Source organism: Pan troglodytes, chromosome 7 (assembly GCF_028858775.2).
Source record: "Pan troglodytes isolate AG18354 chromosome 7, NHGRI_mPanTro3-v2.0_pri, whole genome shotgun sequence".
In the NCBI taxonomy this organism is placed as follows: Eukaryota; Metazoa; Chordata; class Mammalia; order Primates; family Hominidae; genus Pan; species Pan troglodytes.
In genome coordinates, this window is record NC_072405.2 from 153,680,408 (window position 1) to 153,698,822 (window position 18,415).

The 18,415-nt window shown below is 52.8% G+C and overlaps 1 protein-coding gene across 18 annotated transcripts in view; it reads right to left on the bottom strand.

Annotated features, from left to right (window-relative positions):
- Positions 1-18,415, bottom strand: part of TOP1MT (DNA topoisomerase I mitochondrial) — a 69,163-nt gene that overhangs the window by 37,408 nt on the left and 13,340 nt on the right. For 9 of the 18 annotated variants that reach the window (XR_010159125.1, XM_016958953.4, XM_063816068.1 and 6 more), the window contains one exon: positions 1,615-1,730. Coding sequence is in view for 5 of the 18 variants with exons in the window: in XM_063816062.1 (XP_063672132.1) it covers positions 1,615-1,730; positions 2,878-2,992; positions 4,497-4,545 (280 nt within the window). In the remaining 13 variants the exon portion in view is untranslated. 18 annotated transcript variants of the gene reach the window in all.

Here is an 18,415-nt window from a genome sequence, read left to right on the forward strand (position 1 = left end):
GAAGCATGTTCTGCGTGACACACGACAATCAACCTGCGTGGAGGTGACGACCACAGTGATCTTGGAGTGGGTCGTGAGAATGCTGCAGAAGATTTCAGGTGCTACTGCTTTCTCCTCCTTTACCACTTAACTTTGCTACTACATTTATATTACATGAAAATGGAACATGTACAATTTTAAAACACACCAATTTCCACAAAATTACACAAGCAAAATAAAAGTTAAGGCTTCAAAGCAGAAAACTGAATAACTAGGTGCACCCTTTTACAACTCTGCGGCCTCTGTCCCACCATTCCCTGCGTTTTATTCTAAGATCAGTGTGGTTTAGAGATGGGGGGGTGAGCTGGGAGCAGGCGAGCAGAGTGAGAGGCTCGTGGTGGGAACGAGGGTGTTCACCGGGAATTCTTTCAACTGCACGTCTGAAAAGCTTTCATAAGAAAATTTTAGAGAAATAAATGCATAATCATTTGGTAAGAAGGAGGAAGGCATTCCTGATAAACAGCAGCAATCCTTCCCCAAACTAGCTTCTCAGGACAGAGGACGAGAGGCCCAGAGACCAGCAGCACAGGCCCGAGGGGCTCAGCTCCCGCTGCCCCTCTGTGGAGGCTCGGCCCCACTGGGCCCCACGCGACACCACCACTCCCCGGACTGTCCACCATGGCCCTGCACAGGCAGTCCTCGCCTGCCATGTCCCTCCTGGCCAGGGAGGTCCTGCAGGGCTGCTGTGGGGCAGGCGAGGCAGCCGCTACACCAGGCCAGGGGCACAGCGCGAGACGCTCAGTAAGGTCCCATGGCCTCCTGTGGGCAGCCCCCACAGACACAGTTAGAACCTCTGTCCCTGTGGAAGCTCCAGTACCGCTTTGGAGAAACAGGCTTTGAACAAAACATTGCATCAAAGGAGCTCAGCAAACTCAGGTGTGCATGTGACTCGGCAGGGGGCCCACAGGAGGGCTGGTGGGAGGGGCACAGCATGGCGTGGGGGCCTGCCCTGGGGGAGAAGAGGTTTGCTTTTCTTAGAAGGATGCCTTCTAGCAGAGATGAAGAAAATTGGCTGAAGCAGCTAAAATCAGCAGCACAAGAGCCAACCCAAAGCTCCTGGGCCCTGGGGTAGAGAGGAGGGCTCAAGGGCAGGAGGGGTGTGTGGGCCCTGCTGTCCCAGAGCCCCCGGGTCCTGCCTCTGAGGGTGGCTCGGCGCTCATGTCAACCACGGGCTCCGCTTCTTGCTGAGAATCACAAGCTGGGGTCAAGTGACCGTTCTGTGATCCATGTGTGTACACGCAGTGTACGTACTGTGTATACTCAGAACACACAGGGAACACAGTGGTGCGGGGGGAGGGAGGGGGGGTCGGCTTTGCCCAGAGGGTCCTGGACACAACAGGCACAGCCAGTGCAGGCTCAGCAGGAAAGGCAGGGACGGGAGCCCCCGAACTGCCGCCCTCTGAGCATGGGTCAGTCGGTCAGCGGCCCCCACGCATCACCTGCAAGAAGAGGGCACGGAGCGCTCATAGCCAGAAGCCTGCAGTGGGGCTGAGGGAGCGAGCCAGATGCCCACTGGGAGCCCACGCCCAGGGAACCAAGTGCAGGCTGGGGAGAAGCCGCTCCCTGCATCCTTACCTTCATAGAAGAAACGCACTCCATCAGGAAGGGGCTCGTATGGGGGTGCGAAGTACGGGCCCTTGTGCTCCAGCTGTCTCCACTTCACCCCGTCTTCGTGCTTCTCCTTCTCCCACCTAAAGACGGAGACAGGACGTGTCACTCTCCTGGGCCAGGCCCTGCATGAGCCTCTTCCCCGCTCCCACAGTGGCTCCTCCCTGTGGCTCCTAGCAGGTGAGCAGTGTGGCCTCCACCTCACGGGGGAGGAAAACAAGGCCTGCAGAGGGAGGCAACCCTACCTGACCTCAGACCCCGTGCCCGTGTACCCGCCCATGCCCCCCACCTGCAGAGGCCCGTGTGCTGCTCAGTCACGGATCCCACCAAGCCCAGCTAAGCGGGAAAGGGCAAGCCCAGCTAAGCGGGAAAGGCAACGTGCCTCTCCCAGGCTCTAGGGCCTCTCCCCAGATGGGTCCCTTCAGAGCCGGTCTAGAATCCTCGGGAACCCCTCCATGGGACCATTTCATTTGCTAAATAAAGGACCTGGCTGCTTACGAGAGAGCCCTGCCTCCGAGGAGCTGGGTGGAAGGGGGGCCAGCAGTGCAGCCAGTGGAGAGGCACCACAGCAGGGCGCAGGACCGCCACCCACAGAGGATGGGGCAGGGTGGAAGCGTGGAGGAGGCAGGGCGGGGTGGAGGAGGCGAGGCAGGGAGGGGAGGCCCTGAAGCCAGAAGCCTCAGGGGTTTTCAGGGAAGGGCTCCTTTTGTAAGGCACTAACACAGTGAGGCTCCACAGGGCTCCCTGCCAAGGTCCCCCTCCCCAGGGCGCCCCCTTCTGGCAAGCCCAGCTCTGGAGGTTGGGGGGGTGTTGGAGGGGGTGGGGGGACACAGCCAGCATGGCGGCTACAGCCCATCCTAACTCTCCAGGCCAGTCATCATCTATCCATTGAGGCAAGCCCAAGCCTGCCCTGAACCAGCACTGCACTGGGTCCTGTGGATGCAGATCACCAAAACCCATACGAAGGGCTCAACTGAACCTAGATTCTGACATGGGCCTGGGAGAAGAGGAGCGAGATGAGGCGTGGCTGGCAGGCAGTGGGCAGGCTCGGTCAGCAGGGCTGCGGGAAGAGCAAGTCCAGCACCCAGGATGGCCAGTGCAAAGGCCTCAGTGGGAGAGGCTTTGGCGAGAGGGTGGGAGCACCATCAGGATGGGGAAGAGTGAGATGGGCACACCTTCTGAGCCTCCCCCAGATGCACAAGGACAGAAGGTTCCAGATCACACCCCCACCTGCCAGAGCCAGGAGACCCGCACGTGACCCCAGCCAGGTAGTGCTGTTGGGGGCCTGGTGGGCCTGGTCGGCTGGGATGAGTGTCCTCAGAGCAACAGGAAGTCTCTGAAGGGTCTGAGAGGGGAAAGCATGTGCAACAGACATTTCTGAAAGGGCCTTTCTGGCTGTTTCTGCAGAGGAGGGAATGGGCAAGGTTAGAAGACGTAGAGACGGAGCTGATAAAGTAGGGAGAAGTTAACGGGCTCAAGAACCTTCCAGGGTGGAGCCGGGCGTGGTGGCTCACGCCTGTGATCCCAGCACTTTGGGAGGCTGAGGCAGGCTCAGGAGCTCAAGGCCAGCCTGGCCAACATGGCGAAAGTACAAAAAAACTAGCTGGCAGATGCTGCAGGCAGCTGGAGTCTGGAGGGAGAGTCGGGGAGAGGGGGGTTCTGCTGACTCTGCAGAGCTTTTCCACGTCAGGTGAGACCAGCCTCACCTTTCTTACAGGTTTTAGGAGTTCAAGAGAGCCCACCAGCCCTAATACAGCATGTCTAGGGTGGGGCTGGTAGGAGGCTGCACCACTAAGTGCCCTGAAGGATGCAAATCTAGACAACGCCTTCTTAGAGAATAAGGGAAGATGGATCATGTCGGGTGTGAGAAAATGGGAAACCACATGTATCTCAGAACTAACTGATAGGAGCCAGGCGTGGTGACTCACGCCTGTAATACCAGCATTTTGGGAGGCCGAGGCGGGCGGATCACTTGAGGCCAGGAGTTCAAGACCTGCCTGGCCAACATGGCAAAACCCCCGTCTCTACTAAAAATACAAAAATTAGCGAGGCGTGGTGGCGGGTGCCTGTAATCCCAGCTACTCAAGGAGGCTGAAGCAGAAGAATCACTTGAACCCAGGAGGCAGAGGTTGCAGTGAGTTGAAATTGCACCACTGCACTCCAGCCTGGGTGACAGGGCAAGACTTTGTCTCAAATAATAATAATAAAAATAAAAATAAAGAACTGACAGTAACCCTGACTGCCAAGTTCTTCACAAAGCCTCTAGGGTAGTCACACCACCAGTCTCATTTCACAGATGAAGACACTGAGGTGAAACAACTTGCTGGCCAGCGGCCAGGCAGGGCTGCACCACTGGGTGTGCGCTCAAGCCCAACTGAGGGCTGCACATTGTAGTGACATTCTTTCACCCCTGCAGAGACCAGGGCACCAAGCACCACCATCAGACACAAGCTGGCTTTCAAAGCCAGAGACCTTGCTCCAAACCCACCTGTCCACCTGGGCGACTGCAGCTCAGCAGCACTTTTTGGAAAGCACCTACCTGCCTGTGCACCCTCGGAGAGATGTGCCTCAATGCAGGGCCCACAGCCAGCCCCAGCTCCAAGCGCAGGCCAGAACTCCCTCCTCCCAAGACACCCTGCCCCATCTGGGGCTCTCTGGGTCCCAAGCTCCTGCAGGCAGACAGGACATTTCTGCAGCATGGCCTTAGGCAGCTGTGCAGGCCCTCAGCTGTGAATGGGTATGCTGATAGCGCACCACCAGGTCACAGAGACATGCCACGCTGGAAGCACTAAGTGAATGATGATAAACCGCGAGCCCTGGCGGGAACTCCTGCAGGATCTCCCACGCACCAGTGAGGCTGTCAACTCTCCAGCTCTTCGGAAACCTCCAGCATTTCATGCGCAGAGACCCATCCCCATGCGGCTACCCCAGGCCCAGTATGCGCCGGCAGGGCTTCTCACATGTCCTCCAGGAAAGCGCCTGGGACCACCAACGGCCACCAGGGCCACTGGATCCATGCGGCTTGTGCCTGGTGATGTAGATATGACAGTGAGTGCCCGCCGCCATGCAGAATCGGTCCTGGAGACAACCCGGGAACCGACTCCAGGAAAGAGCGGGTCTCAGAAGACCATGCACAGCAACATAAGCTTTTTATAAAGTACCTAACCAAACCCTACAGTGTTGAGGCCCAGGCACAGCTACACAAATGATGAAACCACAAGCGGAAAAAAACAGGGGAGATTTCCCCAAATAGGGTTGGTGGGGTGGTGCCTGGGGAAGCAAGGGCGACGTCATGGGGGGGCCTGTACACCCCGGGCAGGAGGCGGGCCGGTCACACCGCGGCACGCATGCTCTCCTGGCCCGACTTTTGGGAAAACCGGAAGCAGGGCAAGGCCGTCCCACGAGGCCTGCCACTCCCCTTTCTGGACCTACCCCAGCCCGGTGCTCAGGGCCCTCGCCGCCTGCTCACTGGGCCACCTTACCTGGCTCCACTGCCCTTCTGCGTCCTGCGCGAGCCCGGGACACCCCGGGAGGCCGGGCGGCGGGGGACCTCCCCGAGCAGCGTCAGAGCCGCCCGGAGCCGCAGCAGCCGCACCACGCGCATCTGCCAGCCTCCGGGAAAGGGCGACAAGCTGGGCCCCGCCCCAGCGGCCAGCCCCGCCCCCGAGCGCGGCCTCCGCCTCCAGCGGCGCTCATCCCAAGGCTGGGCGATCTAAGCCTGCACGGGGCTACGGCAGCAGGACCACTGACTGTCCTGCCGGCCTCCCCCTGGTTTCCCTGCCTTCGTGGTCCAGCGCCCCTTCACGCTGGGCGGGGACCCAGATCCAAACCCAGTCCCACTGACCTCTGCAGCACAGGGCTGGCTGTCAGGATGCCCCACAGGTCACACGACCAGGCCAGTGAACTCCTGCCCAGGGCTTGCACACAGCTCTCTCCCAGAGCCTCTGAGGGCAGGGGCACCTAGCAGGTCCTTCCTAAGTACACGCTCCGCTGCTCTGGAGAAGGGACCTCACAGGCTCAGATGGCCCCCTACCTCATCCCCTACAAACAGCAGCACTTCCAGGACGCAGAAACCGGCAGAAGCACCTGCTGTCCAGCCCACAGCAGCCCCTCAGAGGTGGTGCCTCTGGACAAAGGTCACAGGAAGTCCTGCGAAATCATCCCTGCCAACCAGCCTCTCACTCCCAAGGAGACCAGAGACCAGGCACAGCTGCAGCCTCCTTCCTGCACTCATTCCCCAGCGTGACTGCTGACCCTGACCAGGGTTCAACCCCAGTGTCTTCACTGGGGAGCATGGCCAAGGGGCAAAACCTCTAGATCAGCACTTGGCGGCAGGCCCTGAGCCACAACAGGCCACACCGCTCACCTCTGGCAGCACTGCAGCCTTGGTCTTCCCCGGTAAAACCCTGACACCAGGACCGTGGGAAGCAGATGAATTCACATGCATTCCGCACTTTCACTGTGACCGTTGGGGGGAATGCAGTGGACACAGGCAGGAAAGGAGTCCGGGCTGCCACCGCACGCCCTCAGCGACCCTCCCCTGCCGCCAACTGACTCAGTGTCCATGTCATCTAGCTGCTGGAAGCCATGGGCAGAGGCCGAGGGCTGCACTCGCTCGCTCTTAGGGCCCAGGCAGACCTGGTAGGTGTCCCATCATTTCAGAATGAGCAGCTCAGCAGCTGAAGGTACACACACACCAGGACACAGCAGCTGACTCTCCAGGTGGGCCACCTCCTCCCAGGGGCTGCGGAACAGTGATGCATATTTTTTCAGGTAACCCTTTCTACAAACCAGAAGAGGGCCTTGGCCCAGGCCCACCATTCCTTCAACGGAATCCTGAGGTCAATGTGTTTTCCAGTTCAGGTTTCTAAGGGTTTTTGATTTGTTGTTTTTTACTTTTTGTAGAGATGGGGTCTCCCTATGTTGCCCCGGCTGGTCTCGAACTCCTGGGCTCAAGTACCTTGGCCTCCCAAAGTGCTGGGATTTCAGGTGTGAGCCGCTATGCCCAGTTGGTTCCTCAGGTTTCGTAAGAGGGAGTGTGGCAGGACAAAAACCCTAAGATTTCTCAATAGATGCAGAAAAAGCAGCAGACAAATCCAGCACCATTTCATGATAAACAGAATGGAAAACCCACTCAAGAACAGAATAGAAGGAAACTTAACCTGAAAAGCGGCATCTACAAAACCCCGCAGCTAACCTCATATGTCAGAAGAAAGACTGGACGCTCCCACTGAAATGAAAAATAAGACGAGGATTTCCACTCTCACCACTGCCTCTCAACATGGTACCAGAGGCTCTAACTGAGCAAACAGGCAAGCAGATGAAATAAGACACCCAGATCAGAAAGAAAGAAGTAAATTATGTCTATTTGCAGGTGGCATAATCTTGTATATAGAAAATCCCAAAGAATCCACAAAAATTGGCCAAGCACCGTAGCTCATGCCGGTAATCCAAGCACTTTGGGAGGTCAAAGCAAGTGGATCACTTGAGCCAAGGAGTTCAAGACCAGCCTGGGCAACATAGTGAGACCCTATCTCTATAGAAAATAAAATTTAAAAAAGAATCCACAAAAACTAGTAGAGCTAATAGATGAATTCAGCGCAATTGTAGGGTACAAGATCAATATGCAAACATCAGTTGTATTTCTAACCAGTAGCCATACGCAAACTGAAAATGAAATTAAGAAAATAATTTACTATAGCATGAAAAAATAAAATACTGCACAATAAATTTAACAAAGGAAGTATGAAGCTTATACTCTGAAAACTGTAAAACATTGCCCAAAGAAATTAAAGACAGCCTAAATAAATGAGCAGCCATCCCATGTTCACGGACTGGATGATTTCATATGGTTAAGACAGCATTGGCCGGGCGCAGTGGCTCACGCCTGTAATCCCAGCACTTTGGGAGGCCGAGACGGGCGGATCACGAGGTCAGATCGAGACCATCCTGGCTAAAACATCTCTACTAAAAAAATTAGCCCGGCATGATAGCAGGCGCCTGTAGTCCCAGCTATGTGTGAGGCTGAGGCAGGAGAATGGCGTGAACCCAGGAGGCAGAGCTTGCAGTGAGCCGAGATCACGCTACTACACTCCAGCGTGGGCAACAGAGCAAGACTCCGTCTCAAAAAAAAAGACGGCAATACTCCCCAAACTGATCCAAAAACTCAATACAATCCCCATCTAAGTTCCAGCTGGCGTTTTTACAGAAATTGACAACCTGATCCTAAAATTCACAGGGAAATACAAGGGACCCAGAATAGCCAAAACAACGTTTGAAAAAGAATAACAAAGTTGGAGGATTCATACTTGCTGATTTCAAAACTTCAAAACTGGCCCGGGGAACACAGCAAGACCCCATCTGTACTAAAGATTTTTAAATTAGCCAGGCATGATGGTGTACACCTGTAGTAAGGGAGGAGACCACCTCTCATATTGTCTTCTGCCTAATTTCTGCCTCAAAGTAAAGAAACAGTAGGAGTTAAAGAAAAGGCAGAAGTGAAATTCAATAGTCAAACAGCCCGGCGCCACACCCCAGGCCTGGGAGTTAAATCCTAATCGCTTCTGTTATCTACAGATTCCAGACGTCGTATGAGGAAGCACTGCGTAACTCCCTGTTTGGTTCTGTTCTGATCACCGGTGCATGCGGCCCCAGTTACGTAGCCCCCGCTTGCACAATGTATCACAGCCCTTTCACATGGACCCCTTAGAGTTGTAAGCCCTTAAAAGGGACAGGAATCTGGACCTCGGGGAGCCCGGATCTTGAGAGGCGATTCTACTGATGCTCCCAGCTGATTAAAACCTCTTAGTCCCTAAAACCGGTGTCCGAGAGGTTTTGTCTGCAACCTGTCCTGCTACAGTAGTCCTAGCTACTCAGGGGGCTGAGTGGGAGGATTGCTTGAACCCAGGAGTTCAAGACTGCAGTGAGCTATGATCAGGCTACTGCACTCCAGCCTGAACAACAGGCTCCGTCTCTTAAAAAAAAATTTTTTTTTTGGCTGGGCTTGGTGGCTCACGCCTGTAATCTCAGCACTTTGGGAGGCCAAGGCGGGCAGATCACCTGAGGTCGGGAGTTCAGGACCAGCCTGACCAACATGGAGAAACCCCATCTCTACTAAAAATTCAAAATTAGCCAGGCGTGGTGGCTCATGCCTGTAATCCCAGCTACTCGGGAGGCTGAAACAGGAGAATCACTTGAACCCGGGAGGTGGAGGCTGTGGTGAGCTGAGATCGCATCATTGCACTCCAGCCTGGGCAACAGAATGAGACTCCGTCTCAAAAAAAAAAAAAGTTAATTTAAAAAAGGGGGATAAATAATCTAAATAGACATTTCTCCAAAGATGAGATATAAAAGGCCAACAATCCTGTAAAAAGATGCTCAAAATCATCAGCCATGGGAGAAATGCAAATCCAACCCACAGTGAGGTCACCTCACACCTGGGTGGCTGCAGTCAACATGCTGGGGAAGGCGTGGAAAAGTGGCACCCACTGCACAAGGCCAGAGACACAGTTGGGGAGTCTGGGCCTGCAGACCAGAAGGGGTTTCTATGAACTGTCTGCCAATATTCCTGGGGTTGGCGGCCTCCTCCCCTTGTGCCCTCTTCTTCCCCAGGCCACTCAGGGGTTGCCCAAGGGAGCGGGGACAGGGCTTCACGCACTCTTCCTCACAGCAGGTAGGAGAACCCCTGTTTTGCATGAGAGAAACTAGGCTTAGAAAATTTAAAGAATTTCCCCAGAATCAAACAGGTGCTGAATGCAGGAGCTGATACCTATAAAGACGTTTCCCACCCAGAAGCCGGAGCTCCAAGGCTATGCAGGGACTGCCCAGGTGGGAGGCAGCACCGCCCAGCAGACACAGCTGCGAGCAGTGGTGGAGTTCACCCCATCCAGAAGCCACACTGCAAAAGAAACAGTGACTTTGACCTTAACAATATACTTAATTTCAACTATTTCAACCAAAATACTGTCATTCAACATAATATGCGAATGCAATGGTACGCATCGTTCTTCTCAAAGCAGGCGTGCGTGTCACACCCCCAGCACGTCTCCATGGGAGAGCTGCGCAGCTCGTGGCTGCGTACAGGACACAGCAGGGGTGACGGCTACAACTGCAGTGTGGCCCACTTGTGGCCATGTGACCTTGGCCCGGTTACTTAACCTTTTTGTACCTCAGTTTCCTCATCTGAAAAATGGACATAGCAGTACCTACTTCATAGAGGACTGACCAAAAGCAATGCCAGACACACAGCAAACACTCACTTACTGCTGGCTGCTCCCAGTACCCTACAACCCACAGCTCAAAGCTGCCGATGCAAGAGGGCACTCTGGGGGGCACCCAGGCTCCCTGGCAACCTACAGTGGGCAGGCAAAGGCCAGCACTGTAGCATTCCCACATTCCCAGCACTGGTCTACACAGCACTCCCCGCCTCCCCAACCAGGGACAGGGAGGGGAAGTGGGCCTGCGCTGGTCTAAACTGCATTCCCCTGCTCCCAGCGCTGATCTACACAGCATTCCCATCCCAGCACTGGTCTACACAGCATTCCCCCCGTCCCAGCACTGGTCTACACAGCATTCCCCCACTCCCAGCACTGGTCTACACAGCATTCCCCCCCTCCCAGCACTGGTCTACACAGCATTCCCCCACTCCCAGCACTGGTCTACACAGCATTCCCCCGTCCCAGCACTGATCTACACAGCATTCCCCCACTCCCAGCACTGGTCTACACAGCATTCCCCCACTCCCAGCACTGGTCTACACAGCATTCCCCCACTCCCAGCACTGGTCTACACAGCATTCCCACACTCCCAGCACTGGTCTATACAGCATTACCCCCCTCCCAGCACTGGTCTACACAGCATTCCCACACTCCCAGCACTGGTCTACACAGCATTCCCCCCTTCCTAGCACTGGTCTACACAGCATTCCCCCCCTCCCAGCACTGGTCTACACAGCATTCCCACACTCCCAGCACTGGTCTACACAGCATTCCCCCCCTCCCAGCACTGGTCTACACAGCATTCCCCCCCTCCCAGCACTGGTCTACACAGCATTCCCCTACTCCCAGCACTGGTCTACACAGCATTCCCCCCTCCCAGCACTGGTCTACACAGCATTCCCACACTCCCAGCACTGGTCTACACAGCATTCCCCCCCTCCCAGCACTGGTCTACACAGCATTCCCACACTCCCAGCACTGGTCTACACAGCATTCCCCCCTCCCAGCACTGGTCTACACAGCATTCCCCCCCTCCCAGCACTGGTCTACACAGCATTCCCACACTCCCAGCACTGGCCTACACAGCATTCCCCCCTTCCCAGCACTGGTCTACACAGCATTCCCCCCCTCCCAGCACTGGTCTACACAGCATTCCCACACTCCCAGCACTGGTCTACACAGCATTCCCCCCTCCCAGCACCGGTCTGCACAGCATTCCCCCCCTCCCAGCACTGGTCTACACAGCATTCCCACCACCCCGTCGGGACATGGAGGGAGAGAAGGGGCGGGGTAGGGTACACACCATTTCCACCTGCTGCCTTCGGCCTTCTCCCACCCTTTCTGGCTCTCCTCCTGTGGCTTAGCTGCCTCCTGGCCATCTTTCTTCTCTCCCTCTGGACACCCCAGCATCAACTGGCTCCCCCTCCTTCCACTTCTCTCTGCTTCTGGCTGGCTTCCGGCTGCCCTGAGCTTTCTCTTCTTGGGGCTTCTTCACCAGGCCCCCCACCTCCCAGTCGCCGTTTGCCCCAGGGCAATGGCGAGGCCACGCCGCTGGCCGTGGTGCCCCGTCCAGCTCACTCCCACACTGCACTTCTCTGTCTTCCTCCAGGTCCTGAGCTTTTCATTTCTTTGGTTTTCGAGTCCCCTCTTCCCCAGCTTTGTCTGTCTCCCTCTTCTTTTCTTTTCTGGAAACCAAGGCCTCCTGTCCCACTTTTGTGCCACTACCTAATTTGTCACTTTCTTCTTTCTTGGTTTTTCCCACCCGCACTTCTTTTACATCCTCGTCCTCGTTCTGTGCTTGTCTCCTGGCCCGTAACTCTCCTTTCTGTTCAGTGTGGCCCCGGCTCGTCCTCCGTGCTGGGATGAGCACCATGGCCTCACTGTGCACCTGCTCCTGGCCACGCTTCGCACCTCTCCTGTGGGGACCGCTCTGTCTATCCCCACTGCCCAGGGCGCGCTCCTCCCCAGCTCCCACGGCGGCCCCTGCACTCTTCCGCTCCCCACAGCTGAGGGTCTCAGGCTTGCCCCTAGCGTCCCCGCCACCCTCTTCTCGTGCTGCCGCCCCAGTGCATCTCCCCACACGTTTGTCCTGAAGCCCTTTCTCCCCTTTCTCTTCGGATATTCTTTCTTTTTTCTCGGTTTGTGCCTCTCTTCCACACAGCCCTTGCCCCGGCCAGTGTCTGTGAGCTCACAGTCCAGGTCCTCTTCCGGCTGGGCACCGCCTGCAGGGCCATGCCCTTCTATCTCTTCTCTTGGGTGTCAGGACCCCGGGCACATCCACCAAGGGCCATCTTCATCTTGTCTGCAGGAACCTCCGTGTGGCCTTGGGACCTTGCCCAGAACAGAGAGCACACACCATGAGAGGGGCCACAGGGCCACACACATACCCACCCGGAGACCCCAGAGGAGGAGGGAAGGTTCACCTTCGCCACCCCAGCAATGGCTGCCCTCCATGGGCCTAACAGATGCTTTTAACTCAGCTTTGGAAAATGGCCTCTTGATCTCAGCCCTTGTGGCCTCTGTCAGGAGCAGAAACCAAGGGCAATGAACAAAGGAGCCAGGGGTCAGCTTGGGGCTGCTCCCAACTCCGGAGCAGGTGCAGGCCGCAACAGGCCATACTGCCAGCGTCCACCCTGACCCAGGCACAAAACACCAGAAAGGGAAGGTCACAGAGCACTGTCCCGACACCACTGCCCCATCCACTGCTTCCTCCTTCTTCCTCTTCTTCCTCTTCCTCCTCCCCCTTCTTCTTCTTATTATTATTAGAGACAGAGTCTCACTCTGTTATTATTATTATTAGAGACAGAGTCTCACTGTTATTATCATTATTATTAAGAGACAGAGTCTCGCTCTGTTATTATTATTATTAGAGACAGAGTCTCGCTCTGTTATTATTATTAGAGACAGAGTCTCGCTATTATTATTATTAGAGACAGAGTCTCGCTCTGTTATTATTATTATTATTAGAGACAGAGTCTCGCTCTGTTATTATTATTATTAGAGACAGAGTCTCGCTGTTATTATTATTATTAGAGACAGAGTCTCACTGTTATTATCATTATTATTAAGAGACAGAGTCTCGCTCTGTTATTATTATTATTAGAGACAGAGTCTCACTCTGTTATTATTATTATTATTAGAGACAGAGTCTCACTATTATTATTATTAGAGACAGAGTCTCGCTCTGTTATTATTATTATTATTAGAGACAGAGTCTCGCTCTGTTATTATTATTATTAGAGACAGAGTCTCGCTGTTATTATTATTATTAGAGACAGAGTCTCACTCTGTTATTATTATTATTATTAGAGACAGAGTCTCGCTCTGTTATTATTATTATTATTAGAGACAGAGTCTCGCTCTATTATTATTATTAGAGACAGAGTCTCACTCTGTTATTATTATTATTAGAGACAGAGTCTCACTGTTATTATCATTATTATTAAGAGACAGAGTCTCGCTCTGTTATTATTATTATTAGAGACAGAGTCTCACTCTGTTATTATTATTATTATTAGAGACAGAGTCTCGCTATTATTATTATTAGAGACAGAGTCTCGCTCTGTTATTATTATTATTAGAGACAGAGTCTCGCTCTGTTATTATTATTATTAGAGACAGAGTCTCGCTGTTATTATTATTATTATTAGAGACAGAGTCTCGCTCTGTTATTATTATTATTATTATTAGAGACAGAGTCTCGCTCTGTTATTATTATTATTAGAGACAGAGTCTCGCTGTTATTATTATTATTATTAGAGACAGAGTCTCGCTCTGTTATTATTATTATTATTATTAGAGACAGAGTCTCGCTCTGTTATTATTATTATTAGAGACAGAGTCTCGCTGTTATTATTATTATTATTAGAGACAGAGTCTCGCTCTGTTATTATTATTATTATTATTAGAGACAGAGTCTCGCTCTGTTATTATTATTATTAGAGACAGAGTCTCGCTCTGTTATTATTGAGACAGAGTCTCGCTGTTATTATTATTATTATTATTAGAGACAGAGTCTCGCTCTGTTATTATTATTAGAGACAGAGTCTCGCTGTTATTATTATTATTATTAGAGACAGAGTCTCGCTCTGTTATTATTATTATTATTATTAGAGACAGAGTCTCGCTCTGTTATTATTATTATTAGAGACAGAGTCTCGCTGTTATTATTATTATTATTAGAGACAGAGTCTCGCTCTGTTATTATTATTATTATTATTAGAGACAGAGTCTCGCTCTGTTATTATTATTATTAGAGACAGAGTCTCGCTGTTATTATTATTATTAGAGACAGAGTCTCGCTGTTATTATTATTATTATTAGAGACAGAGTCTCGCTCTGTTATTATTAGAGACAGAGTCTCACTCTGTTATTATTATTATTATTAGAGACAGAGTCTCGCTGTTATTATTATTATTATTAGAGACAGAGTCTCGCTGTTATTACTATTATTATTAGAGACAGAGTCTCGCTCTGTTATTATTATGATTAGAGACAGAGTCTCGCTGTTATTATTATTATTATTAGAGACAGAGTCTCACTCTATTATTATTATTATTAGAGACAAGAGTCTCGCTGTTATTATTATTATTAGAGACAGAGTCTCGCTCTGTTATTATTATTAGAGACAGAGTCTCGCTCTATTATTATTATTATTATTATTATTAGAGACAGAGTCTCACTCTGTCACCCAGGCTGGAGTGCAGTGGCATGATCTCGGCTCACTGCAACCTCTGCCTCCCGGGTTCAAGCGATTCTCCTGCCTCAGCCTCCTGACCACCACACCAGGCTAATTTTGTATTTTTAGTAGAGAGGGGGTTTCATCATGTTGGACAGGCTGGTCTCAAATTCCTGACCTCAGGTGACCCACCCACCTCCGCCTCCCAAAGTGCTAGGATTATAGGCATGAGCCACCGCGCCTGGCCTGCTAACTTATTTCACAATAAAATCTTAGAAGAAAAGCAGACACTAAGTTCATTTGTTGTTTTCTCATATCTGCAAGAATAAGCATTCATCAGGCATGAGTGCCTGGGAAGTTGCTCATCAGAATCATGTTCACACATTCATTTCCTATTTAAGATGCCGACTTGGCCTTTTTTCTTGGGTGGCTTTTCATGGTGATTAGTCTTCACTGGCGTGGTGATCTGTGCAAATCTAGAATTCAAATGTATACATAAACATGCGGCTCTGCAGCTCATTTAGGGTTGCCATTCTAACAACAGAGAGTCAGAACAACCTCATGGAAGCCTCCCAAGCTCTTCATGACCCTTTTCTCATTTTTCAAAAGTACACCTGGCAAAGCTGCTGGTGACCCACGTGCTGGGCATCAAGGAACCTCTGCCTCTGAGCACAGCACCAGCTGGCGGTGGGAAGTCCCACCCGAGGCCAGAAGCTGTGAACACGTCTCAGGCCCCTCTCGGCCCCAGGAAGAGTGGGCAGGTAGTAAAAGGCAGCTCCCAGGTCCCCTCTGGGCCCATCTCTGTCCCCACCAACACCACGGCAGTTCAGAGATCATCAATTTGGAAAAACAGTCTTTCCAAAGTAACTTTTGAAGAAGAAGTGTGAGAAAATATATTCAGAAACAAAACCCACATTGAACAGAGAGAGGAACAGACACTTCGCTTAAGTGGGAATGGCACGGGGCCCACCTCGGGCTGCACGCTGGGTCAGAGGCGCCGTCCCCGGGAACCCCGAGGAGGTTATGGGGGCGCCAGGCACCCCGGTCTGAACGCGCCCACTCATCGGCTGACTGGCCACCCTCACCCACACCTCACACTACAGCTGCTCTCACTCCACCATCTGACCATCACAACACACGCCCACATCCATGCAGACTGGAGACATAGTGAAACGCGCGTCTTGCAAGGAAAAACCCGTGAGATTTCTGAAAATCATGTTAGAGCCCTACTGAGGCAGAGGCCTGGGCCAGCCGAGAAAGGTGAGGAGGCCCTGTTGTAACACAGCTGGAAAGCAGGATTCACAGATGGATTCCATGTGGAATCTAGGCCCTCAAGGATGGGGCCCTCAAAGATGACACCAAGGTCTGTGCTTGAGAAGACAGAAGGAGCCGCTTCACCGAAACGAGAGGACTAGGGAGGGAAGGGCGGCAGACACCCACGGTCCTCTCGGGATGTGCTGACTGCAGAGGCCTAGAGTCCCACAGGGAAGCCGTGGGAGGCCCCCTCTGCCCCAGCCCAGCCCAGCCCTCCTGCTTGAGGAAGAAGGAGTGGCGGGACACCAGAGGGACAGGCTAGGAAGAACTCAGTAGCAGTGGCAGGAGCTCAGGAGGCTTTGGGCTGGCCCTGAGACACCACCACCCACTGGCCAGCAGCAGCTGGTCCTCCAGGTCTCCGTGACTCCCCCAGCCCCATCCCCACCCAGGATACAAAGGCAAGCCTCCCCACTCCCCAGCCACTCCCTTACTCAGTGAGGACCCGGGGCTGCTCACTGTGCCACCCGCCCGCCACGCAGCACCATTCCCCAGCTACAGGGACAGCTGATGGTCACACGGACCCCACAGCAATCTCTGTCACTCCCAACTCCCAGACGCCGCCTCCCCAGTAACCCCTGTCGTGGGGGGTGTAGACGGAGAGGCGCAGACGCTGTCCTGTCAACAAGCCAGGCTCCATGTTGTCCGTAAGTGCAGGGCCCAGCACCTAAGGGTGATTAACTGGCAAGGACACCAAACAGCGGAGGAGGAGGGACCTCAGCTGAGCGAGAAGAGCGACAGTGAACAAGGCCAGGCAGGAGACAGAATGGATGGGCGTCAAGGGATGAGCCACCCAGCACCTGGAGAGCAGCTGTGGTCACAGGCAGGAATTCATCACAGCCACAGTCATCAGCACGGGCTGCAGTCGGGGTAGAAAAATCGGAAGGAAGGAAACGTTAAAGTTTTACGTGATAAGAGACCCAGGGGCCGTGTTAAAAGGTAACTCATTCTCTACCTCATCCCAACTCAATGACACAATCCTGGCTCCACCTGGGCCAGCACAGGGGCTTGTAAAACAGTACGCATGGGAGACTCCCCATAGACAGGTCCCGGTCCCCGGACACAGACACGTACCACACTGCAGGCACCAGCCAGTCCTTCCCGAGGAGCTTACCCTCACTGGGCAGAGCCACGCACTGAGGGGCAGAGCCCACAAGCCCACTGGCAGCCGAGGTCACCCCCATGCCTGACCTGGCAGAGCCCTGCAGGAGGCAGGTCCACAGGGCAGCCCTGGTGGCTGAAAGGTCTGAACCAGCACTGGGCACAGGAGCCCAGCAATGCCAGCCCGAGGCGTCTGCTGGTCTCTGGAGGACACAGTTGCAAACTCTACACAGACACAGAGAAGCAGGCTGGCCCCTCCAGCTCCTGCTGCCACGCACGGCTGGGAGGTGTCACTCACACCCCACGTGGAACAGGGCCTCTCGGGCTATACTCCCACACCTCTGGCTGGCACTTCAGCAGAGAGTTTTTCACTGTTTTAAATTAAAATACAGATAAGGCTTGCATTCATGTAGTAGAAAAGTTTAGCGCCAACTCAGGGCTTTCATAAACTATAGAAGAATACATTACATAGTACCAGAACACAGAGAAGAGATAAAGTAATTCACACTTAAACTATACTGATGAAGTCAGACATCAGTAAAATGGCAAAATCCAAATCATCGACACTTTTTCTAAATTGAAGTCCCACAAAGCATTTATTATTGCACTGCTTTTCAAACAAACCGTTATCTAACAACCCACTGGTGATGGGGTAGACTGTGGAGGGTCTGATTCTGCCCTATCAGCACATCCGCAGGAAACACCTGCAGAAATCATCACCAGGGAGATGCCGGGGGCAGGGGTGATGGTCGAGTGTGCGTGGACATGTCTGTATTCTGAGTGTGGCAGTGGCTTTGCAGAGGGACACTTCTGCCAAAACTCATCCAATGGTCACTGTCAACGAGTACAGTTTATCACGTGTAGATAATGTGTCTGTAAAGTTCACTTCTCACAAAGTGCTCCTGTGTGACTCCAGAGCCCAGGAGAATGGGAAGCTCTTCTGGCTCTTGGCCAGGGTTTGTTTCACCTCCAGAACAGCTCCGAAGGCAATGCCAGGCCTCCTGAAGCTCAGGAGTGAGGAGGAAATGCCAGGTTCCTAAATATGAGGCTGCTCCAAACTCCTCACAGGCAGTGCAGGAACAGAACACCCAAAGGGGTTATCTTCATAGAGCACTTTTACCACCCAACTAATGGGATATTGAGACACCCAGAAACTTAGTTCTTGGACCAGGCATTGCCCCTCAAATTTGCTTTCCCTTGCCAAGATCTCACAAACTGATTTTTTTAAAAAAGATATATTTTAAACAAACAAAACAGCACAAGAGAATAAGAAAGGGGGCTGTGCTGGGTATAGCAGCATGCTTGTAGTCCCAGCTACTCGGGAGGCTGAAATGGGAGGATCACTAGAGCCCGGGAACTGGAAGCCAGCCTGGGCAACACAGCAAGACCTCATCTTAAAAAAGAGAAAAAGAGAAGGAAGGGGGATGTATTTTAGTCCATTTTCTGCTGCTGTAACAAATAG